This window comes from Mercurialis annua, linkage group LG7 (assembly GCF_937616625.2).
Source record: "Mercurialis annua linkage group LG7, ddMerAnnu1.2, whole genome shotgun sequence".
Classification (NCBI taxonomy): Eukaryota; Viridiplantae; Streptophyta; class Magnoliopsida; order Malpighiales; family Euphorbiaceae; genus Mercurialis; species Mercurialis annua.
Window position 1 is genome coordinate 43713565 of NC_065576.1, and position 24961 is coordinate 43738525.

Here is a 24961-nt window from a genome sequence, read left to right on the forward strand (position 1 = left end):
AATGAACAACAATTAATAACTAGACAGGTAGTATCTATCTTCCTTGACCAAATTGTACCTCTTAAGATCATCAAGCACCAAACTCAACTCTTATAAATTTATAATCTTGTCTTGATCTAAATATAACTTCATTAATTCTATTACAACCTTAATTAGTTAAGCTTCAGCTGGAGAAAAGAAAGAGCCATGTCAGCTTCCAAGCTCCAAAATATATGGAACCATCCTGCAGGACCCAAAACTAGTTTGTTCATCTATCTACTCTTATTTTCAGTTTTCATGATTTTTCTGTTTTTATTTTCATTTATTATATGTTAAAATATTATGGCTTAAATAAAATTTACATCACGAGTTTTTGTCGTTTTTATGATCAATCACTAATTTTCATGTTTTAACAAATTAAAATACCGGTTCTTTATTCCGACAATCACATCAATGTTTTTTAACAGAAAATAGATCAGTGTATTGATTTACTAAAAAAATTAAAATTGGTGATTAGTTTTACTAAATTTTAACGTCCGTGATATGACTAAGAAACAAACTAAAGTTGGTCTTTTTTTTTCAATGATCTCAAATGTTAATTAATTTGTTTGTAGTTCATTTTTGGGCTCCAACGTTTAAATGGGGGATTAATATTGCAAACGTGGTTGATTCTACAAAGCCACCAGAAGAGCTTTCGTATCCTCAACAGTCAGGTGTTTCTTTTTATGATTTGTATTTCTTTATAATCAATAATTTAGAATTAATTACTAATTAACTATTTTGATTATGGTAATCAGCTCTTGCTTGCAGTGCAATTATCTGGGCCAAATATAGCACAGTGGTCACACCGGTAAAGTATTAATTTATTTTCACAAATAAAATTGTGTTAATTTCAAGTCATACAAGTTAATTAAATCGTTTTGGGTGTGCAGAAAAATTGGAACCTTTTCAGTGTTAGTGTTGTGATGGCTGCAACTTCAATATATCAACTTGGTCGTAAATTAGAGTAAGTACTTCTATATATTTTATCTAATTTAAATATTATTTTTACTTTTTTTTTATTTAATTACAATCAAGTTCCGATCCGTGAAGTTAAATTTGATTTTATTCATGTACAAGTAATTGAATGGTTATTTATTGTAATCAGATTCACCCAATTAATTATGAAGAAAAAATAAATATGAAAAGCATCCTTTAATGCAAAGCAAACTTGATTAATTCAATTAATAATAAAATTTGAATTTTATGTCCATTAGGTTTTATTAATATTTTCAAAAATTGGTGTGACTGGTTGTTTTATGGTTAATGTGGGTTGACGAATTGCAGGCATGATTTCCTCTCCGACCAACAAGCTACCGCCGAGGAACATTAGCGAGAGAATATTAAATCCATGTTTTAATGTTGTTAATTTAATCAATCGTTAAAAGAGTAATGCTATATAATCCAACATTTTTAACCCACCTTTTTGTACCATCTGACGTGGCAATTAAAGAGTGGATTGATTAAATTCTGTTTTTTGAGATATACACTTTTGGGTGGGGATTAGACGAATGAAACTTTGCCACATAAGGTGGGTTAAAAGAATTGATACAAAGTGTTGGGTTATAAAGCATTTTCTTTGTTAAAAATATTAAATCCATCTCCTTGACTTAATATGTAATGCGTAGTTTTTTATTAAAAAAAGAACAACTTAATCATTTGTATGAATTCACACAATCTCTATATTTATTAGTGCACCGATGAAAGTGTTAGTAGTTGAAACAAAAACAAATGAACATGTATAATTTTAATAAGTTTTCGTTCAACATAAAAAATAGAAAATTAAAATATTTATAACGCATTTCGTAATAATTTAATTGAACATTTATGAGTACAATTTATTAATTTTGAGCCTAATAAATTATTATTATTATTATTATTATTATTATACTTTTTTATTATTTTATGTAATTTTGTTTTCGGTATGTATGTTTATTTAATTGTAATGTTTATCTTATATTAAAAAAATTAATATTTATATTTGATTTAATAAGTAAACTTCAATTACTTTATATTTTTGTGTAGTATAACATATTTATGAAATTACTTACTTCATTATAAAATGTGTAAAATAAATAAACTTGAACGAATGGTGTTGTTAAGATAATGAAGTAATGTAGTATTAGATAATATTGTAAAAAAAATATCATAATGAGCATATTTCTTTAGAATTAGATATAAAATTTATAATATGAGAGAACCGGATTTTATTTTTAAATAGAATTATTTAAAATAAAAACAAGTTGGAGATGACTTTAAGAGTTCTTCATGATTTTATTTGTCTTTCTATTACAATTATTATTATTTGAGCTTAGCTTATCATTCCAGTAATTAGATAGCCGTTATTGCCTTATTGGTATCTTTTTCATAGAATAATTGTCCTAAATTATAATCCTTCGTCCCGTCTAAGAAATGACAAATGATTTTTTCATATAAATTAAAAAAACATTAACTATTATAATATTTTTTTATTTTATGAAAAAAGAAATAGAAGTAAAAAAAAATCATACAAATTGGCATAAAAAACACGATATGACATTCTTAAGTGGGGACAAATAAAAATGAGATATATTTCTTCTTAAATGGGACGGATAAGATTTTTTTTAGGGTTATCAAACAAATTAAATTGAATCAAAATATATCCACTTTATGCAAATTAATTCTAGATACATCTTACATTAATAAATTAATATAGTTAAGTTACTTGTTTTTAAAAAAATGAATTGGCAAAATGTATATACTGTTATATTTTTATATCTTGATAAAACTCATATTTGAATCTATGTATTATCGTATTTTTTATGAAATAGATCCCTCTACTATAAATTATATATATTTAGTCTTTATATTTTTAATGTTGTAGACATTAAATATTTTCTGCACAAAAGTTATTAACACTATCAATTTAATACCAAAAATAAAATAAAATTGAAGAACTTATTTTCAACTAAAGTAAAAGTAAATGGACTAAATTTTTAAAATATTAATGTAAAAAAATTGAACCAAAAATTTATCTGTCACACTAGCTCCGCTCACATTATTTTCATAACAGAAGGATTTAATGTGTACCAAAATAAAATTATAGGAACTCAATCTCAATAAATAAAAGTAAAGGAATCTAAATTGAAAAAGTAATAGTATAAGGACTAAAATCTGTATTTTGCCAATTATCTTGGCTTATTTACGACACTGCATACGCAAATTTCAGATAGCCAGCAAACAACCACGCAGGCACCGTTCACTTTAGCACGAGATCTTTACATTCACTCATAAAATACGCCGCCCCTTATCCTACGCGTCGTTTCCTTATATAAATAAACTGAATTTAATTTATTTAAAATTTTAATTAAACCCAATACTAATTTACTAAATATTTCAATTCTTGATAATAAAAAGTCTTTCTTCGACAGTCCCCAATTTCCAAAAAGGTAAAAGATTGAATCTTTATTGTGGATTCCTCAATTGGGTTCTATGTCATAATATTAATTAGAAAAAATGATACTTCTGGGTAGTTGAATTTGCAATTTTTGATAATTTTAGCTGTTTTTTTTAGGAATTTTAGCCAAATTTTGTTGTGGGCAACATTAATTGGAGATGAATTTTGAAACTTTTATATGGGTTTGATCTTTTTTAATTGTTCATGATTATAGAATTTGATGATAAAGCCTCAAAATTTGCTGGATGTTGTTTCTTGAAGAGGAAGCAAATTTATTTTAGATTCTTGATATGTTCATGAAATTCTGAAACTATTAGATTAATGTTGGAATTATGTTTAATTTAAAGTTGAGTTCACTAGGTTGCATACTTCCATTTCATGTCTGGCTTAGCAAGTAATTTGAATTTTGCAATTCGGAATTTAATTGATCCACTTACTTTTATTTTATCAGTGTTTTAATACTGCAGATGGAATTATGGTTATATACCTTATGTATGCTTTGAACTCGATTAAGGAGATAACTTAAAAAGTATTTTGATTAAGCTTTAATTATGATAGCATTCAATTTCAAACATCGACATACTTCTGACGGTAGTGCATAATCCGAAACTGTTGCCTTATTCTTGTTCTTTGCTCTTTTCTTGTAGTGCAACATGGAAACCACTGAAAGCCTACTCAGCCTAAGAGTCATATGGAGAGGGAAAAAATATGGTGTACAAATACACCCCGATGCATCTGTCAAGAACTTAGGGGATGAATTACAAAAGTTGACGGATGTCTGGCCAGATACGATGCGACTATTTGTGCCAAAAACTTCTACAAAAGGCTCCGAATTACTTTCTCCTTTCTCTGATGAGCACTCACAGCTAAGTTTGCGGAAAGCTTCTATTGTTGAGGTAATTTTATTTATATGAGATGGTCTTTCTAGTATTAGACACTCATTTATGTGCAGGGCGTGGAAGAAATTGGCGTGGGATGTTGTTTGCCAAAGTCATATTTAAGTATAACTATCACAATAATACATGTCCAAATATTTGCAATTGATAGAATTGTTTGACACCATATATGTTTGAAAATGTAGAGTGTGTGCATCTATAACCTTTTTCTTTTCTTTTTTCTTATTTTTGTGTTCTGTTGCTAAACTATCAAATCATTAGTTTTTGCTTCCTTCCATCTTTTATTGCCTACGATCAAATGGTGGGTAATAGAAGTCGTTGTAAACTTGTACTACTTAAGGGTTTATGTCAATCACTTAGATAACAAGCTGTAAACATCTTTGTTGACTATGATCATGCTTTTGTCATCCTCATTTTGTGTATGTCTACCATCAGCTAAAGGAAGTGGGCTGATGTTAAACTATCCGGGAACTATTTTGTTTCCCCCTATTTTGTGTGTTATGTGAATGCCGCTGTTCTGTGCAATCTCTGTTTCTATCACTTACTTACCATGCTTAAAACTATAATCTTCTTTCGCAATGTCATCATCATCAATCCATGTTTTCTTCCATTTCAGGGTAAGTCTATTAGAATGCTGGGAGTATCCAAAGATGAAATTGATCAAGTTTTAGAAGATTCTAAAGTTGACTTGAGAATTGCTGGATTTAATGAAGAGGAAAAGAGAATGAAACAACGAACATCATATGGACCCAATGGTTTCGTCAAACAAAAGCCACGAACATATACTTTTTGTGATTTCCGCACACTTCAACTTCCTGGGATAGAGGTGCATGTTTGAAATTGCAAAACAAAATCTACTTTTTTTATGGCATTGGTAGTTAGGTCTTAGGAGAGAAAAATTACACCTTATATTTCCTTCTGTAGATGCCATAATTCTTTTTGTCATATGAAGCATGCATAGATTAAATACTATATGGGTTAAAAATAGCACACAGTGTTTATTAACTTGACTATGTTTTATTGGCTGATAAACTGCTAATTGGTATCCGGTTTCAGATATTTTTTATTTTCTCTTTGTCTTCTCAATATTCCAGTAAGATCATAAACAGTTCCATGTGTTCATTGCTCTGACAAAAAAGTTTGGGCTCCAGAACATATGTAGATCTTGTTTGATTCAATAATATAAACAGTATTATATTAATTATTAAATGTGCATTTGCGGTTCAAAATCAAAATGTAATTAGAAGTTACAAGGCCCTACTTTTCACTCGACCAAGTAGTGCAGGTAGCCGATTAGTATAAATTTAAGGGTATAGACAATATCATAAGTATTTCCTTAGAATCTTAATTTTAAAAGTCTGTTTTGCATATTTACAATATTTTCTTATTTACAATGTATGAATCTTCCGGTCGACAGCTGAATCCCCCAGCTTCAGAGGCATTGAAAAGGATGCATATGCTTGCTGAAGATCCAGGAATTGTTGCAATAATGGACAAGGTATTGTTTGATGCATCTTTTCTAGAAAATTAATCATTATACAAAATTATCAGCAATATTTTGTTTACTTTTGATTGGTTTTGCAGCATCGTTGGCGTGTTGGAATTATGACTGAGATGGCTCCAGTTGGCTATGTTGGTGTGAGTCCCAAGTGTATTCTAGGATTCAATAAGGTAGTGGGCAGTAGACTATTCAGCACTTACTATAGTGTGTTTGAGTTTTTCTAGTTTTATATGTTTGGCCTAATGACCAAACAAATCCAAATGTTTAGCGAGAATCTCAATTCTTTCCAAACCTATTTTATCAATTGTAGGCTTTGTGTTTATTTTGATTTCTTTGTTTCAATTATAGCCAAATTCATTGAAACGTTTGGATTATTAAGCCTATATTTTTCTTCTCAGTTTATTTCTGTTGACTCTTGTTTGCTACTGCAGAATCATGGAGAGGAAATATCTTTGCGTCTCCGAACTGATGACCTCAAGGGCTTTAGGAAATATGAAAGCATCAAAAAGACACTTTTGCATGAACTTGTAAGCTTTATGAGTGACCGATATATATTCTTTTGTTTGTAATGTTTCTGCTGTTCCTATATCTAGTTCCCATTAATAATATCTTTGTGTGTACGCTTAATATTTCATTCAGGCTCACATGGTATATTCAGAACATGATGCCAACTTTTATGCTCTCGATAAGCAGGTAAAATGAGCTTTGCACAGATCTGTTCTGTGCTTGAGAGTATAGTAATTGTTATTTGAGTTTATAGTACATTCAATCAAAGTAGCCAATCTAAAATTAGTCTTTTTGTCACCAGCTGAATCAAGAAGCTACGAGCTTAGATTGGACTAAATCAAGGGGACACACCTTGAATGGAGTTGGGCACGTTGACGAGTATGAAGAAGAAACTTATATTTCTGATAATAGAAGTCGTTCTCAGAAGCTTGGAGGAAGTGCTTCAGATCAGTTGGGAAGTGCTCGTGCATCTTCAGTCTCTGCTGCTTACCGTCGTTTAGCTTTTCTTGCTAACAGTTCAGGAGTATACGATGAACCTTATCCGGATTATTCTGGTTACAGTAGGCTTGATAGACCCGACATCATGGATGATGAGCCTGATCCTGATGAAAATTCCAAGCACGAAACTAATCCAAATTATTTTGGGAGTAATCAAAATCAGGCAATGGAGACTCTGCATAGCGGGATACAGATTATTAAGAGCATTGATGTACCTGATCCAGATGACTGGGAAGCAAAAGAGAGGAATTTGGGAGACAGAAACAACCATAAGGCTTGTACAGAACCTGATCCTGATGAAGCACAAGCCGGAAGAACTGTAGAGACAGAGCCTGATCCTGATAAAGATTTAACCTTGCTGGCAATATCCACTGTGAAAATTGATGAGAAAATGAAGGTTGATGAACCTGAGCCAGATGGATCGGAAGAGAAAAAGGAACATTCAGGAAATGGTCACATCCAAAGACCGCATTGGAATAAGGCTTATAACGAACCCGATCCTGATGAATCTCAAGCGAGCAAAGTTGTGCCTGCTGAGATTGATCCTGATAATGCTTTGGTAGCCTCTCAGGCATCAACTATGATAATTGACGAGCCAGATCCTGATAATCAGGAGTTGCAGAGAATTCAAGATCCTGTTACTGTCGTCTGTGGGCGGTTACAGAAGGCTTTGGAGACACTGAGAGCTGAAGTTAATCCCACAGAAGCAACTGCTTCGTTGCAAACACTCTTCAAAATAATCAGGTATTCTCGTCCGCTGTTGATTGCTTTATTTGCAATTTATGAGTACAATTCATCGCAACAGGCTTTAATAGAATAGTAATTATGTCTTCTATCTGGCAGAAATGTGATCGAGCACCCAAATGAAATGAAATTCAAGAGACTGCGCAAGGTACACAAAGTGTTAAACTTATGAAATTTTCCTTTGGAGTTTTTGAAACTGCCTTCAGCTCCTTTACAATTCAGTTCATTTCTTGACTAATTCTTTGTTGCAAATTGATGGTGCATTGCAGGCTAACCCTATAATCCAAAAGAATATCGCGTATCACAAAGGTTTGTACTTTGTATTTTTCTCTGATCTGTCCAATTAACTGCATAACTGGGTGTAGCTTATATAAAAAGGTTTATTCTATTGCTGGTTATCAGATCTAGATCAATAGAATATGATTTAAGAATTAAGATTAAATCAAACAATTACTTTGCTTTTATAGCTAAAGAAAATAATCCTACATGATTGGATGAACTTACATAATTTGTGTCAGGAGTGGCATGCTTGTCTAATACTCCGCTGCTTATTTTGTGTTTTCAGCTGCAATGGAAATACTGCAGCTGGCTGGATTCATCGAAGAAGTTATTAACGATGGAACCGGGAATGCAGAAAGTTATTTGGTGCTGAAGCGGAACGATCCAGGCCTGTTATGGCTTGTTAAATCATTCCTTGAAGCAAGTGGAGGCTGCTAGTCATTGGGAGTATCAAACATTCTGGAAATAAGTAAAAATAAAATTATGAAACTGTAAATGTTTGTAAATGTTGTATACCATAAATAAGTTGCCTATTATTTGTCAAATATGAAAATGATTGTAGATTCACTGTATTTAAACTTTAACTGTAATTAAGGTAATTTGAATGCTGGGGCAGCTTGATGAATAGTAAGTCAAATTCTGACTCTTTATAGGGTTTTTGTTGAATATATGTAAGATTGATGTGAATACTTGTGCCTAATAAAGCTTGCAAATTTCTTTAAGTTTTTATTTAATATATACTTGCATGAATTTTCTTCTTTTAAAATACTTTATCGTATTATAATAGTTTACTTTTAGTTTCCAAAATTTTCAGTTATGCTTGTTGATATTTTATTTTATATGTTATTGATAAAGCCGATTTATCGTATGAGTTAAAGGAAGACAATAAAATCTAGTAGAGTTTCTATCAATTCTGTGGATATCACACAAATTGGAATGAATCACTTATAAATCAGTTGTTTATTCTTGCGCATGCTATGACAATTTTTTCCCTTCCTGTTCTTCTTTTTAATGCACCTGATAGGTTGGTTTGGATTCATTCGGCTTCTGGTCTATATACAGCGAAGTTTGGTTATTTTCAGGCCACAATCATAAAACCTGTATCTTTATCCATTCAACTATTATCTTTCACAAGAAGTGATTGGCAAACTTTATGATTTCTTCCTATTTCACCACGGATTAAAGCGTTTTTGTGGCGTGCTATTCATGGCGCTATTCCTACGGGAGTTGCATTATCTAAAAACAGTGCCCTGTTGCCTTGAAGTGTATTCATTGTGATGAGGCAGAATCAATGGAACATCTTCTTTTTTTATGTCCGTTTGTCCAACGAGTATGGTTCTGCTCTCCTTTAGCCTTATTATCACAAAATTTGCCTTCTTTGCCATTTCATCTACTTTGGAAACATATTATGCAGGAGCTCTTAATTTTGGATACTACAAAAGATGCTTTGGGTTTATGTTGCTATATCTGCTGGTCTATCTGGAAATGCCGTAACTTGCTTCTCTTTGATCATTCATCTCATTTCGAAATGGAGGTGGTACCCTTGGCTATTTATTTCATATGCTGAATTCAGTTCTTTGCCTCCAACTGTTCCAACTTCTTCTCCAACAACCATGTTTACTTCAGCACAGGTTAGCTGGCTTCCTCCACCGTTGGGCTTTATTAAGGTTAATTTTGATGTTGCTACCTCCTCTATGCATCATTGCGGGTTTATTGCAGCGGTTGCTAGGGATTCAAATGGGTTTATTATTAATCGGTTTCATGCTTATTATCGACATATTTGGGATCCAAGTATTTTAGAATTTCGAGCTTTACGTGAATCTATCAACTGGGCACTTTCATGTTGCTGGTATCATGTCATCTTTGAGGGAGATGCCCTTCAAACAGGTTGCGAATTCGGGCGTTGTTTCGGATTACAGATCTTGGAGAATTTGTCAAGATATTAGTTATTTTCGAACCTGTTTTACTCACTGTTCTTTTACTTATGTTAGTCGCCGTTTTAATACAACGGCTCATGATTTAGCTTGTTCTGTTAAACATTTGTACTTGAAATTCCGGTTGTTCTATCAATATACTATATATTTTGACAAAAAAAAACTGCACATCATTATTTGTCAAATATAAAATATTTATTTTTATATATTAAAATGAGGAAATTAGATTCACTATAAGCGGTAAATTAGAAAGAAAAAAAAAGTGAGTCCAAAAATGTTTAAACATTGTCTACTCAAAAATGCATCTTTATCTAAAAATATAATACAAAGTGTAAAAAAACAAAAACTTCAGATATATATTCAATTTATGGAACAGAAAAAATAAGTGCTGTTAAAAATTTAACCAATTTTATGCCATTTTTGTAAATTTCCCAAAATGTGAATGGATCAGATATTCACCCCTATAACTAGCATGGGGCAACTACATAGAGTATGAAATGACAAATGATCTACTTTTGCATTCCACTAAAACTCCTGTATAAACAGTCACATATCATATCACAAAACAAAACAAAAAGGTATCATTTGCAGTTTATAACTTAAGAAAACTTGTAAACTCGTTCTATTTCCGGAAAACATTGATCTCGTCACGTAAATGCTCTAAATTTATGAGTCCATTGAGACATCCCCGCCTGGCTTTGCTGAATTGGAAACAACGGGAATCTCGGATGCGTTATTTTGAGAATAACCGGCTCCAAATTGGAACTCACTAGCAGAAATTTCCAAAGGACGGGAGAATATCGAGGTAGCACCGACGCTGTTGAAAGCTGGAGCAGGAACCGGGTCATTCGGCTTTTGAAAGCCGAAGCTAAAGGATGATGGTGCACCTGCGGGCGGAAAAGCTGCCAGGCCAGAGTAGTTACTATCAGCTGATCCAGCAAAAATATTTTGCTCATACTCCTGCAGTTGCTGGTATACATCTAAAATTCACAAAAAAGGCGAGTCAGACATGGCGGAAGAGACTACCACACCCAAAATGCAACAATCAATATCTTGTGTAACAATTGCTGCACATCACATATGATTTGATACTCAAAAAAAATCTAAGAATATAGGAAAAATGAGGACGTATATATCAAATTTCCACCTAAACTTGAAACATGCAATTAATACCGTAATTACTTTTTTTATCTATTAGCCCTCAAACGTGTTAATTTTTATCAATTAGCCCAAATTTAATATCAATTAATCCAATTTTTTTATCAATTAGCCCTTCACAGTTGTTTTCAAAATTGATACATTCGGTCTACTTGATACAAAATTTAAAGGTTCAAGGGACTAATTGACAAAATTAGTTTTGCAGTTAATTGCTTGTCGCGTGAAGTTCATGGGGAAAATTGATGCCCAAGTCAGGAGAAAAAAAATCCAATTTCAGATAATGATTCTCCTAATAAAAGAAACGAAGCACAGTCATAGTTGAATGCTGTCCAGTATTTATGCAAGTGTAGAGAAACTACACACTTTACTCTTAGCATTATAATGTAACTTGCAAACAAAATGTAAACTGAAAAAAAAAAAAAACAATACAATAATTCAATTATACTACATATCATTCAATCAAATGTTCCCTGAATGTGCAAGTAGATCAACATCATCTACATACCTTGGTTTAACTCAACATATGGTCTTCGCTCTTTCACCCACTGGTAACTCTGTGCAAGCCTCCATCTTCTGGACTTCATCAAGAAAGCTATGATTATAGCTGGAGACCTGCCGATGAAACATAGTTATCGTTCTGCTGAATTGTAAATTATAATAAAGCAACTATTACCTACAGGCTACAGCCCATGTCAAACCAAAGCTACTGATGCAGTTGCACTATGCCCATCGATGCACATTTTTGTGCTTAACGCATTAACTTAATGTTTAATAAAGAAAAAGAAGAAAAGGAATTTGCAGCCACACCCTACCTATTTTTGCCTGACATGCAGTGCACAAGAACACGGGCCTTGTCCTTCTCACATTGCTCTGGAAAAGAAGCATATAAATCAGCAAAAATTAACTGAACATATTATGCAATCTATGTGGAATTCATCACCAAGCACCACTTCAATTAAATGACATCTAGTGAGGAAACTGATCAGATAAAAGCTGTTTCTGAATGGATCTCTTTAAAAAAGAAGAAACAGGACTTCAGTTGTATCAATTACATGAGGGTCACCGCTGATACTACTTCAGAATAAAATGATAAATCAAAAAAAACTGTCCACTTTTCAATTTTCTGCTGATGATCAACTATGGCTCCTTCAGTATCATTATTGAGAAAAGATGATTGATCAATATCAACAAACCAACAAGAAATTTAGACATTACAAACTCATCGAGACACAAGATGGACCAACATATGACATCATAGTAATATTAACCGACCATTTAAATGGAGATACACAAACTGCATAACATAGAGGTTAGAAAATGTTTGTGAAAATTCAAGAAAATAACCAAAATCACAACATAATCAAACACTTTATCTTTAGCAGAGCATATGCAAACATAGGTACAACAGACATGCAGGAGGGAACATGTTTTTATATTCCATCTTATGTGGAACTACTTAATGGCACACGGTGGAGGAAGCATGCAAAGTAACAAATGATTCTCAGCATATCATAAATAACTCACCTAAAAACTGAATGGCATCATCAAATTGTAACGTTTTGCTATCCTGGAGGCAATGATAGGTGAATGAATTCTTGTACAAATTTTGGCAAGCCGGTACTGTCTACACCAGATAAACAATAGATATAAGCACATGGAAGATTTCTTGTTCATAATTAACTGAACTATCGTATTACATGAACAATAGACAATCATGAAACTATAAGCCATGATGCTACAATTTTGGAAGAACAATTTTAAAAAAAAAACTACTGAATGAAAAAAAAAAAGACATTTAGGAAGCAGAGGAAACAAAAGTCTATAACACTGCTTTCTTCTTACCCGTTCCACAATCCCCATCTCTAATATTTACTCCCTGAGATGAGAGCACTACAAAGAATGTGAGAAGAGGAATGGAAAAAACCTCCGTATTTAGATTCCTAAACTTGAAAATATTTGTTACATGCCAAATTAGTTCACTATAATTGTTTTCCAAATTCCATGTAATCATCAAGCTCCTTGCAAACGCAAATCTTATTGCTATCATACACAACATAAAGCAAAAGCTTTTAGGCTCAGCTTTGAATGGAATACAAATTTCCAGTTAAATCCACGATAACAATAATGGGAAAAAAACAATTGAAAGTTTTAGAATATCAACAACTAGGTCAACCACTAACCATACAATAACCAATTTCTAAACCAATTTTGGATTACAGAAGCAGATCCTATGCGAGCAGTAATACCATAAAAACAAGCACGGATTGCTAGTCTTATCCACCCGATAACCGAAATGAGGAACACTTGACTGGTCCTTAAATTTAATTCAATTTGAAGAGATTCCACTAAGATCTTCAGTTATTTGAACTTCCAATAACTCCATTCACACAACCATTTACATCCCCATTATTGTATCATTACAGAACCCAGTAGCCTTGACCACCAAAAGGCTAGAGTTACACTATTTCCCCCCTCTCCTAAACGCTCCGATCCCGTCCCAAGCAAAACCATCAATGATCAAAATAACAGCAAAGGAGCTCAAATTTGCCAAATTTTTCAGTTCTCACTAATCAAAACTATCAATTTAACAATCTACAATAACAAAAAGGCACACCCAACAAAACCACACAAACAAAAAAACTATATGGAATTAAAAAAAAACACGAGAAGAACATAAAAGTAATGATCTTTATACATTGAGAACGCGAGAAATCCCCTGCGTTTTGAGCAGCTCAGAGCGAGAGGCGTTATCATAGCTACCAAGATAAAGAAACTCCGGCAAGATCTCCGACGGAAAAGCACTGGCATGAAGAGCAGATTTCTCGTCGGATTCCGGCATCCGGTGGCCGCAAATCCCGCAAACTTCACCTTCCTCGTACTTATGATAGTGCCCACAAACCCCACATGGGTTTTCTCTCTCTCTCTTCCTCATTGATGATGATATTGATAAAAAAATCAAAAACAATTTTTGATCAAATTAACAAAAGAAACAAAACCCGTTATTTTAGTTTCCAAATAAAGAACTGGGTATGCGGAGAAAGTGAGAAAGATTGAAGATTTTTTTCAGAAATTTGATTGGTGATATGATTGAGTATGTTTTTTTAGACGGTGGGGTTGAAAAATATGAAATTGAAGGGGAAGTTTGAATATATAGGTGGGTAATTTGGGTCAAAGTGAAGATGTTATTTAAGCTAATTTAATAATTGAGAATCTTTGGAGTGCAGAGAATGAGATTGAGATTGGGGTGTTGTGATTGTGAATGTGAGTGATATTGATTATCGAACCGTCCTCATGGCTACTCTTGTTTTCTTTTTCCTTTTCGGATTTAGATTTCCTTTTTCTTTTCTTTTCTTTTTTAAAGACTAGTTTCGCATTACGTGCTACGCACGTGGCTCGTAACGTGATTTGTCAATTTATCATATTAATTCAAACCATTAGTTATTATACTTTAGATTTGTTGCATCTATTAAATGTTCATGTTAATAATTTTTTTAATTTATTATTAATTGATTAACTATAAAAAATTTATGGTCATTGATTAATTAATTATGAATAAAATAATTATTAATCATTAAAAATATAATATAGCTGAAATTTGAGATGAATTAGGAGTTCATGAATTTGATTTGAATAAAGCAACTAATATTTTAAAAATTTACTAATACACTACAATTACATTAATCAATATTGTGTGTACTTATATTTTTAGTAATTTTTCTTGTATTGTTGCAAATATAGATAGATATATAAAATTAATGGGACGACAGTGCTGAATATTTGATATTATTACCAATTTACTAATTGTTCAAGTTGTAATAGGAAAAAAAATTAATTACTCAAAAGCTTGTAGTTGTAGATATGGTATAAAATTCTATAAAATAGGTGAGTATTTTAATTGTATTGAAAGTAGTTTCAATTAGCTAATATTTAGGTAGAATAGTCAATATTGAATAATAATTTAAATAGTATTAAGGACATTAACGTAAATGTGCATGTCCCCCCCATCCGTGCTTTTATATATAGTATATATTGATAATATCTGATGAGTTGAAATAAATTTATGTATATTATGTAATTCTGTTTTTGAATATATTATAGATTGGATTAAAATTATTAATTCTATTACAAATTATATCATCAGTTAAAGCAATATTAGAAATATGAATATAAAAAAATTTGCTTTTATTCGTAATCTTTTATATAGTATATATAAATATATTAGATTAGAATTGTGGATCACAATAATAGGTGAAATAATAGTCATGAAATATGTTGTAAATAAGTGGAATAATTGTCTGACAAATATTGTACAGTTTGCCGGTAAAAAATGAAATTTTGCAAAACCTTTGTTTCCTATGATTAAGGACTTTAATTAAAGAAAGGTTATTTACTATATATTCCTATAATTTTTGTTTAAAAGAGATGTATAAGTAATATATAAGTCTAGTTTCCTTATTCTAATCGAATACTTCTTTAAACAATCAATTAATTAATAAATTACCATAAAACCGTAATTTAAACAATCAATAAGTGAAAACGTAAGAAGGGTTATTAAGTAAATTTGCCTGTCCCCCCCCCCCCATCCGTGCTTTTATATATAGTATAGATAGATATTGGATTTTGTTTTTTCTTTTTCCTTTTTGCACTAATATATATAAGAATATTCTTAAATCTATTTTAATTTTTCAAATTAAGTTAAATTTTATGAATATTATTATGAATATATATATATATTATATACACTTAATTAAAACATAATGTGTCTATACAACTTCACTCCAAATATTAAATCGGTTTGGTTCATTTGTTGTTGGTAATTAATAACCGACAACTAAGGCCTCCTTTGGAACAATTCTATTTACGTACCGGAATTCATTTATAAATGAATTTCACTAGAATTCATTTGCAAATGAATTTCACTAGAATTCATTTGCAAATGAATACTGTTGTTTGCAATGTTAAATTGTAAATTATAGAATTGAAATAAATTCTGCATATTTGTGTTTGTAGTGAATTTTAGAATTCAATTCTTTTTAACTCTATTTTTAAATTAATCCTTTAACCATTTTCCCAAAAATTCAAAATTAAATATAAAAAAAATAAATTAGTACTACTAAACTTTATTTATATTAATAATAACCAACTGATATTAAAATTTCAAGCCATGTTAAAAGTTTAATCTATCATGTCAAACAATAAACCCTAGACGACGGCTACAAAAACCACATCACGAATCACAAACCCGATCAAAAAATTTATAAATTAAAATAAATAGATAAAAAATATATAATGACTTTTAAAAAATTAAAATTAAAAATATATAAAAAAATGGAGATGAAAATTAAGAAGAAGATAAGAAGAAAAATTAAAATAAAATATTAGTAATAAAAGTAAAAAGTGAAGACCCTAAAAAAGGTAAAAAGTGAGAGAAATAAAATAAATAGCGTTACATAGTAAGGACGATTTAGTCAAACAGAATTGTTCTTTTAAATTTATGGAATTCATTTGTAAATTCCATCTATTTTAGTTGGAATTGCAATTTTTCAAATTATAACTAAAATAATTTCAGAATTTCAATTTCAAGAATTGTATTAATGCATTCATTATCCAAACACAAAAATTTAGAATTGCAAATGAATTCCACGTAATTTTATGGAATTTATTCATTCCAAAGAGACTCTAATAGTCATTGCTAGCTGATGTGTGGAAAGTGATTAATTATTATTATTTTTGATACGTTAAGCATATTTTTTTATTGTTTATATATTATAAATATATATATATATATATAAAAAAATCAGAACAAATAGAATATATTAAAATTTAGCTTTCATACAAAAATCTATTTGGTTTATTGGTAGATGGTAGTGAATGAATAGCTATTGTTTATAAGTTGAACCATTCACTCAAAACATATATGATACAATTACTTTTGTGTTGATCTTCGTATTAATAATCTGATGGTGAATTTGAACTTGCAAGATGTTACGATAAATTAATTGTTACGTTAATTATTGTTGTCCCTATGAGGTTTGATCTGAAATATTATTTTTTTCTATGAGTTTTAAAAAATCAACCCTTTATTTCTTATCATTTGTGTTTTTTTAATTAATACCCCTTCCATAAAGAGGATTTAGTTAACTGAAACACAAAACTCAAAGGGGAAATAGTTAAAAGGAAAATAATATTTTGGATCAAACCTCGTAGGGCATTAGATATTAACCCTTAATTGGTTAATAAAAGGCTAATCACCTTAAAAACTACTGACCTTTCATTTTTTTTTCAATAACACCCCGACCTTATAATTTCGTCAATTGCACCTTATTTCGTATTTCTACGTTTCAATAGCACCCTAAAATTTTAAATTGAACTCTTTTCATTTGGATAAAATTCAAAACAAATCCTTCATATTTATCATATATTCTAAATAACATTTAATGTTATAAATATTATAAAAAAACTATCTTCTCCATACATTTAAAGATTAATAACAAAATAATTTATTTAATATAAATAATTAAATTCCGACTAATCGTTATCTCCTTCAAACTTGTTGCCGACTCATTCAAACACATTGCCGCCACGGAACACGCCGCCGCAAAAAATATTTTGCGAGGAAGAACAGTGTTCTTGAGGAAGAACACTGTTCTTCCTTTGTATTTGAGGAAGAACAACTGTTCTTCCTCAAGAACAGCTAAGAACAACTGTTCTTGAGGAAGAACAGCTTCTTCCTCAAAAACCTCGTCCTCCATGGGAGGACGAGCAAGCTCTGCTCGTCTTGCTCGTCCTCGAACAGTGTTTGTCCTCCCATGAAGGACGAACAGATCTCGTCCTCCATGGGAGGACGACACCGTGTCCGGAATGGCGGGTCGGAGACCGGGGAATATGTCGGGTCAGAAAAGATATATTTTGATATTTAAAAAAAAAAATTAATGGAGAAGATGACTTATTTGAATGTATTTTAAGTTAAGTGACTTGTTTGAATTTATCCAATTAGAAAAAGGTATAAAATGACCCTCAAATTTAAATGTTTTATAGAATTTAATCCTTAAAATAATAAAATCATCAATTTTATTTAATGTAGGGTGCTATTGAAATGTAAAAATACAAAATAGGGTGCAATTGCCGAAATTATAAGATCATGGTGTTATTGAAAAAAAATGAAAGGTTGGTAGTTTTTGAGGTGATTAGCCTTAATAAAATGATATAGACATAGCTGTTCGCTTTTTATTGATGTGAACTTTTCATTTATAAGTTTTTTTTCCATCAACTTATAAATATTACAACTTTATCAGTTCTTTAATGTTAAAATAAACACCTTAAGCTTACTATGTATTAGAAGGGGTGATAGGAACTTCCCATGATAACTCGAATTAGGAGGAGTAAGAGTGCAAAGTCGGATGCAGTTTGATAAAAGCGAATAAATAATCTAATTTAATTTATTAATTATCCGGATTAGAATTTTGAATTTGAAGGTTTAAGGTTTCATCTCTACCCAATGCAATATATAATTGAAAATTTAATAAATTAAATGATGAAAAAAATTAAAAAAAATTAAATAAAATGTTATATCATACGTCTAATTAGTATAAAAATATAAATTAAAGAATTATTTTAAACTTTTTTCATATAAAAAGAGGCAATTTTAGTACTTTTGGGTAGAGATGAAACCTAAAAATCCAAAATTAGGTACAAATGACTTTTTTACAAGGTTAGGATATAAACGAAAAAAAAGTTTAAGGTGGTTTTTTTTAAGTAATTAAGCTTTGATTTAATTCTTAAATTTTATTATTTTCATAAAATCAAATCAATTATTTTATTTTCATGGAATTTTTGTTAAAAAAATTACTTTGAGACCAATAGCACACCCCTCCTTATCTTCGCCCTCATCATCAGTCTGAGATGGGCTCACCGTAGAACATACCACACGCTAACAGCAAAATCTACAATCTTTATCAAAAGTTAATTTCTTTTTCTCCATCTATTCTATTCAATTCATACTCTCATCAGAGTCTTTTATTTACTGTCTTTTTTTCTCTTTAATTCGGCAGAATGGCGGCGGCAGCAGCAGCCTTGTCTTTTGCAAATTGCACACTTTTTACTGCTACAAAATCATCGTCGCTGTTGTTTCTTCACAGTTCAAGAACAAGAACTGCATTCAATCACTTCACTTACTCTACCACTACCAATAAAAGAAATTGGACACGACCAGTCGTTTCTGCTCTTGAACTTGGTGGTGTCAAGATTGAAAAAGATGGTATCCTCTTATTTCAACTAACTATGTTTTTTATTCAGTTTACTCTTGTGGGTAGTTGTTGCATTCAATAATTTTATTAAAATCTTCTGTTTTAGTGTTTTAGTGTTTGATGACAGTAAATTGGTGTTTTAATTTAATTAAGTATTTTGTCATTGGCTCAAAATGGATGTTTAGACTCTATTTAGTAGGTAGGTAGCACGGAAACGTAAACGGGGAGATGCTCTTATTTTAAGGTTTCCTAGTTAAAGATAAAGTTTTGCGTGCGAAAAGCCAAGTTTTCGAAATGTTTTCCGAATTTGGAAATGTGGATTGAATGAAGTGTCGGTGCTACCTTGGTTAGGTAGTCTAACAAAGGGTAGCATAACAAAGGGTAGCAATATTTTTATCATGTTGTGTATTTTTTTTTTATGAATTGTTGTGTAAAGTTAGTGTCTCATGTCATGAAATTAAATTTAGGATGTTGGTGTCTGTAGATGTGGTTAGGGATGATCCTACCAACAATGTTCCCGATTCAATTTTCTCCAAACTTGGAATGCAGCTTCATAGGAGGAATCAGCACCCCATTGGGATTTTGAAGAATGCTATTTATGAATACTTCGATACCAATTTCTCAAACAAATTTGATAAATTTGATGATCTGTGCCCGCTTGTTTCTTTAAAACAGGTAATTGGGGATTGTTCTATTAATATTTTTATGTTCCTGTTTGTTTTTATTGCGATTTCTGGTGTTTGAGGCACTGTTACGGTTTTCTTAGTGATGATACTGGTAAAGGGACTTCTTGCAGAATTTTGATGATGTCTTGGTTCCTGCTGACCATGTGAGTAGGAGCTATAATGATACGTACTATGTCGACTCTCAAACTGTCTTGAGGTGTCACACTAGTGCACATCAGGCAGAGCTATTGAGAAACGGTCACACTCATTTCCTAGTAACTGGAGATGTCTACCGTAGAGATTCTATTGATTCAACTCATTATCCTGTTTTCCATCAGGTTTGCTATGGATAATTTTGCAATCATAGCTATCCTTTTGACAAGTAGTGGAAATCCTGTGCATCCTTTCGTGTGATTAATTTATAAGTGCCATGCAGATGGAAGGTTTCCGTGTTTTCTCTCCCGCTGATTGGGAGGCTTCCAGCTTGGATGCCACATCTTTTGTTGCTGCAGATTTAAAGAAATGTCTCGAGGGTTTGGCAAGGCACTTATTCGGTAAATTAGTTTAAAGTTGAATAAATATAAACTCAAGTAATGCAATCAATTAGTGCAGAGAATAATATCTTTTGGGCTCTATAACTTGCCATTTAGTTTGAGATTTTCTGTAGCTAGTGAATTATTTGAAAATGGCTGAAATTGACGGGAAAAAGTAGTTTTATGCGATAAAATTCTGAACATGCATTGTATCATCAGAGTGGATATGCATTGCTGTAGGAGGTAGGGCTGTCACGTCATAATTTAACAACTTATTGATGGTGTCTCTTTGATAACAAATTTCCTCATCATTTTGTTCTCAAGTCTATTATAGAATGTAATTCGGTGATTTATATTTAGCTAAATTTTGCTAAAACTATCAGGTGCTGTGGAGATGCGCTGGGTTGATACATATTTTCCATTTACCAATCCTTCATTTGAACTAGAGATATATTTTAAGGTATTTTGTGTAATTTTATCATTCGGATTTAATTTAAAGGTTTTGCATACAAATATTCTGGTTCAGCTCACTGGGTTCCTCCCCCCTAATCCCCAAAAGTTAAAAAAGAAACTCTGTTTTTTCTTTTCTTTTCCTTTCTTCTCCCAGATCATTTTTTTTTAAATACTTTAATGACCGGCCAAAAGTAAAATTTGGAGACTTTTGATTTTGAGAATTACGTGGATGTCGTTTTTATGTTTATTGGTATGGTGAATTGCGTATTTGAAGAGTTTATATTGTCCAAGGAAAAGATGTTGGATGGATTATAATTTGATTGGTTTAATTTTGATGGCTAATTGGTGTAGAAAAACTACCATGAAACATATAGTTTACCTGTTTAAATGGCCCCTTCTATCTGACCTCTTAATTTTTTTATGCTATCTCATGATCCTGAATTGAAGAAGTCCTGCGATTTACTCCCATATAACACCTTAGTTAGAGATCACTCATAAAAGATGCATCTTACTGAACAGGCCAAATGAGACTAGATCAAGTTGTAAGTTGATGACTGTGCTTTAACCGACTAATCCTTAGAAACACTAACTGATAAAACTTGTAGCAAGAGTGAAATATTTAGAACTAATCCATTTTTTTTTGAACGATGAAAAATTGTCAATTTTTACCTTTAGATATTACATCATTACCCACTAGGCCTTTCTTCGAACCAATCTTCTTTAAAAATCCCTATCAATCGTCCTCCAAAAGCACCAGAAAGGGTTGTACTTGCTATACCAAATTTATAAGTGCTACACATTGTTGAAAATAAATATTGTTTTAGTTTGCGTCATCAAAAGAAATTAGGCAAAATAAGTTTATTTATATTAATGGATATATGCTGTCTTGAGTTAGAAAAATAGTAAAACATGATTCAGTTACAAATTGATATTAATTATGTATGAGTTTGCAGCTACTGGCTTCTAACACTCTTCAAGCTAATGCTTGCTTAATATAATTGTATGCTAATATCTCTGAAATAACATTGGTAATTGTGAAAGTTGGAAAACCATTAATTATGCAAAACTAGACAGTATTAATTATTTTCGGAAAACTATTGAAACTATTGACTAGATGGGTCATTTCAAATGCTCGGGCGTGTACATAACACAATATTTCTAGTATAACTCTTACCTTTTCCCCTCCTACCAGAATGTCTATGCATTTAGATGATTGCCTTTTTGGACTTTTTTTTTTGCTAATTTGAACGCTACTATCTCAATTGTTTTGTAGTGTACATAACACAATATTTCTAGTAGTATAACTCTTACTTTTTCCCCCTCCTACCAGAATGTCTATGCATTTAGATGATTGCCTTTTTGGATTTTTTTTTTACTAATTTGAACGCTACTATCTCAATTGTTTTTCTAAAGTTGAATGGAATTTGGGTTATGCTTGTTTTCTTTTGTCTTATCTTGGGCCATTTTTATGCATTTAATAAGAGTTTTATTTTTTATTTTTGCGGTGATGTCATCTATGGACCTATGGCTGCTGTTTTAAAGTTCTCATTTTTGGTTGCAATTGAAGAAAGAACTATTGGAATAATAAAAAATATAACAAATAGTTAGAGCAAATTATTTTAACGAGAAGACGAATCTCCATAGAGATGCTAAGTTTGTATGTTAAAACCATGAATTAAGAGGTGCTTAGACTTGAAAATTTCACATTCCATATTCATTATTTTTTGTACTTTAGTTTACTACCATTATGTTCATCAAATAAGTAATGGTGCTGTTATTCTTCTAAATTCAAGGGTAACTTATCCTATATGGTGGGAATTTTTATTCCTATATTTAAGAATTTTTTTGCATGTAGCCCTGAATTTCAGTATTAGGATTGTTCAAAGTAAAAGGATGTGGCTGCATGACCACTATGTAAAAGCACTCTTTTGCATGATTGGGATATAAAGATGTTATCCATTATTGCAAACATCGGAATTACTTTCTTTAATGCTATTCTTAGACTTCACCTTACTCATCAGCTAATGCTAAGGATTTGTTAGGATGACTGGCTGGAAGTGTTAGGATGTGGTGTCACTGAGCAACAAATTTTAAGGAGTAACGGGAGACCTGATGATGTTGCTTGGGCTTTCGGACTTGGGTTAGAGCGTTTGGCAATGGTTCTATTTGACATACCAGACATTCGGCTTTTCTGGTCAAATGATGAGCGATTTACTTCTCAGGTCAGTCCTTAATTATGATATTGGATATTAGTGTTTCTTACTCATTTCTTATATTGATTTTTTAGTTCAGTTCATTTCAATATAAATTAACCGGAGATTTAATACTCCTTGACTAACTAATTTGGAGATATTGCTTCTTGCATGTAGTTTCAAAGTGGCAAACTGGGAGTCAAATTCAAGCCGTTCTCAAAGGTACGATTATGTCATCCCCATGACAACAAGTTCTTCTTATTTTTATTCCGAGAAAAAAGCCCTTACTCTTTCATATATCGAGAATGGCTGAGCAGCAAATTTAATACTTACCTGTGGAAATGTCTTTTGCAGTATCCTCCTTGCTTTAAAGATATGAGTTTTTGGATTAATGAATCATTCACTGAAAATAATTTGTGCGAAATAGTTAGAGGAGTCGCTGGAGATCTTGTTGAGGAGGTATGTATGCATATGCTTCTCTTATTATACTACTCCCTCCGTTCCGTTTAAGAAGGTACATATTCCATTTTTATTTGTCCCATCTAAGAAGGCCATATCGTGTTTTCTGTGCCAATTTATATTGAACCTCCACTTTTATCCCTTTAGTTATTTCAATATGCATTAAATGCAACTCAATTTACAATACATTTATTCTATTATTAGGAGAAATTATACTAATTAATAGGGGTAGACATGATAAAATAAAATATTGTCTTATTTTATTAATCTTTGTGCAAAACTCATTTGTCCCTTCTTAAACGGGACGGAGGGAGTACATGTTTATAATTTGTACAATATGTAAATTGGGTCTAGATTGAAGTTGTAATTATCTGCAAGCAAGCTCTGAAAAAACCTGCTTTCTGTTCCTTATACTATCAGTAGCTATCCTATGTAGCATGGGAACGGTAACATTGGAACAAGAAAGACCGTAGGAGAAATAATGAAACTATATTTTTACGAGAATATATAGTAAATAGAGTTCCTGAATTTCAGAAGCGTTTCCAAAAACAAAAATAAAACGTCAAAACTTAGGATTCGAGAAGTTTCCGTGCAACGTATGATGATTTTATAGGTAACTTCATTCTCATCAATAATTTTTGAGTTTAAAAATGGTAGGTTATTGAACTTGCTTGGTAAGTTAGTATGTGATATTTGATTGGTTGAAAACTTCTGATGCAACTTAGATAGGAAAAGAAGACAAAACACTGATGCATTTTGTTATTTTATGTAAATTCAGATAAGTACATAGACACAAATGTACATCTATAGCTGATCTTTACCCTTGCGGTATTTATGAATCAGGTGCGCTTGATAGATAATTTTACAAACAAGAAGGAAATGACAAGTCACTGCTATAGAATTGCATATCGCTCAATGGAGCGATCACTTACGGATGAAGAAATCAATGATTTGCAGGTATTTTAGTTTAAGACTTTAAGTAGTTTGTGCGCTGATGTTAATATTATTTCCCACGGAACGAATAAGCATGTTTGAAACTTGAACGCAGTGGAACGTGAGAGAACAAGTGCAGAACAAGTTAAATGTTGTTTTAAGATGAGAGTTGCTGAGGCTACTAAACCAAGAACTCAAAACATGTACATTTTTTTTTATAGAGAGAGAGATTATGTGAACATTTATTTTTGTCATCAATTTCTGTATGATCAGGTTGAAATGATGGTATTAAGTAATTGTATCAACAAGTCAAAAAGTGAGACCATATGCGATTTTGTAAGGTGAATGTATTTTTTAACATTATGTGATGGAAAAAAAGAACAAAGGGTCATTGCAGTCCTGATATGTGAGTCCGGGACGATTAATTTATAGCTAGTCATTTTAATCAATTAAGGATAATTATTTTAAATTTTAGATTAATTAATTCTCGAATTATTGCGGCCCGTTAA

General features: G+C 31.5%; 5 protein-coding genes across 6 annotated transcripts; 4 read left to right on the forward strand and 1 right to left on the reverse strand.

The window, feature by feature from the left end:
- The first annotated feature begins 50 nt into the window (after window positions 1-50).
- On the forward strand, window positions 51-1703 carry LOC126655752 (mitochondrial pyruvate carrier 4-like). Its single transcript, XM_050350036.2, has 5 exons — window positions 51-241; window positions 594-692; window positions 777-829; window positions 912-985; window positions 1306-1703. Exons 1-5 carry the CDS (start codon window positions 187-189, stop codon window positions 1349-1351), a joined length of 327 nt encoding a protein of 108 aa, XP_050205993.1. The 5' UTR covers window positions 51-186; the 3' UTR covers window positions 1352-1703.
- Window positions 1704-3338: 1635 nt separating this feature from the next.
- On the forward strand, window positions 3339-8601 carry LOC126655751 (uncharacterized). Its single transcript, XM_050350034.2, has 11 exons — window positions 3339-3446; window positions 4102-4350; window positions 4967-5176; window positions 5768-5848; window positions 5935-6021; window positions 6283-6378; window positions 6491-6544; window positions 6660-7600; window positions 7700-7748; window positions 7870-7909; window positions 8166-8601. The coding sequence occupies exons 2-11, from the start codon at window positions 4108-4110 to the stop codon at window positions 8315-8317; spliced, it is 1953 nt and encodes a 650-aa protein (XP_050205991.1). The 5' UTR covers window positions 3339-3446; window positions 4102-4107; the 3' UTR covers window positions 8318-8601.
- A 26-nt stretch (window positions 8602-8627) lies between these two features.
- Window positions 8628-9933, forward strand: LOC126656471 (uncharacterized). Its single transcript, XM_050351047.2, has 2 exons — window positions 8628-9209; window positions 9294-9933. Exon 2 carries the CDS (start codon window positions 9322-9324, stop codon window positions 9823-9825), a length of 504 nt encoding a protein of 167 aa, XP_050207004.1. The 5' UTR covers window positions 8628-9209; window positions 9294-9321; the 3' UTR covers window positions 9826-9933.
- A 378-nt stretch (window positions 9934-10311) lies between these two features.
- LOC126657625 (protein-tyrosine-phosphatase IBR5) lies at window positions 10312-14282 on the reverse strand. Its single transcript, XM_050352334.2, has 5 exons — window positions 13667-14282; window positions 12496-12595; window positions 11784-11841; window positions 11477-11583; window positions 10312-10793 (listed from the first exon to the last, which is right to left on the reverse strand). Exons 1-5 carry the CDS (start codon window positions 13901-13903, stop codon window positions 10480-10482), a joined length of 816 nt encoding a protein of 271 aa, XP_050208291.1. The 5' UTR covers window positions 13904-14282; the 3' UTR covers window positions 10312-10479.
- Window positions 14283-18833: 4551 nt separating this feature from the next.
- On the forward strand, window positions 18834-24855 carry LOC126655470 (phenylalanine--tRNA ligase, chloroplastic/mitochondrial). Of its 2 annotated transcripts, XM_050349674.2 has the most exons (11): window positions 18834-18932; window positions 19023-19228; window positions 19702-19892; window positions 20014-20220; window positions 20319-20436; window positions 20799-20875; window positions 22911-23090; window positions 23238-23282; window positions 23415-23519; window positions 24363-24476; window positions 24568-24855. In XM_050349674.2, the coding sequence occupies exons 2-11, from the start codon at window positions 19024-19026 to the stop codon at window positions 24616-24618; spliced, it is 1293 nt and encodes a 430-aa protein (XP_050205631.1). In that variant the 5' UTR covers window positions 18834-18932; window position 19023; the 3' UTR covers window positions 24619-24855. The 2 variants fall into 2 exon arrangements, with proteins under 2 accessions (XP_050205631.1, XP_050205632.1); XM_050349675.2 differs by lacking the exon at window positions 18834-18932 and having other exon boundaries at window positions 19103-19228; window positions 19685-19892.
- The last annotated feature ends 106 nt before the right edge of the window (window positions 24856-24961 follow it).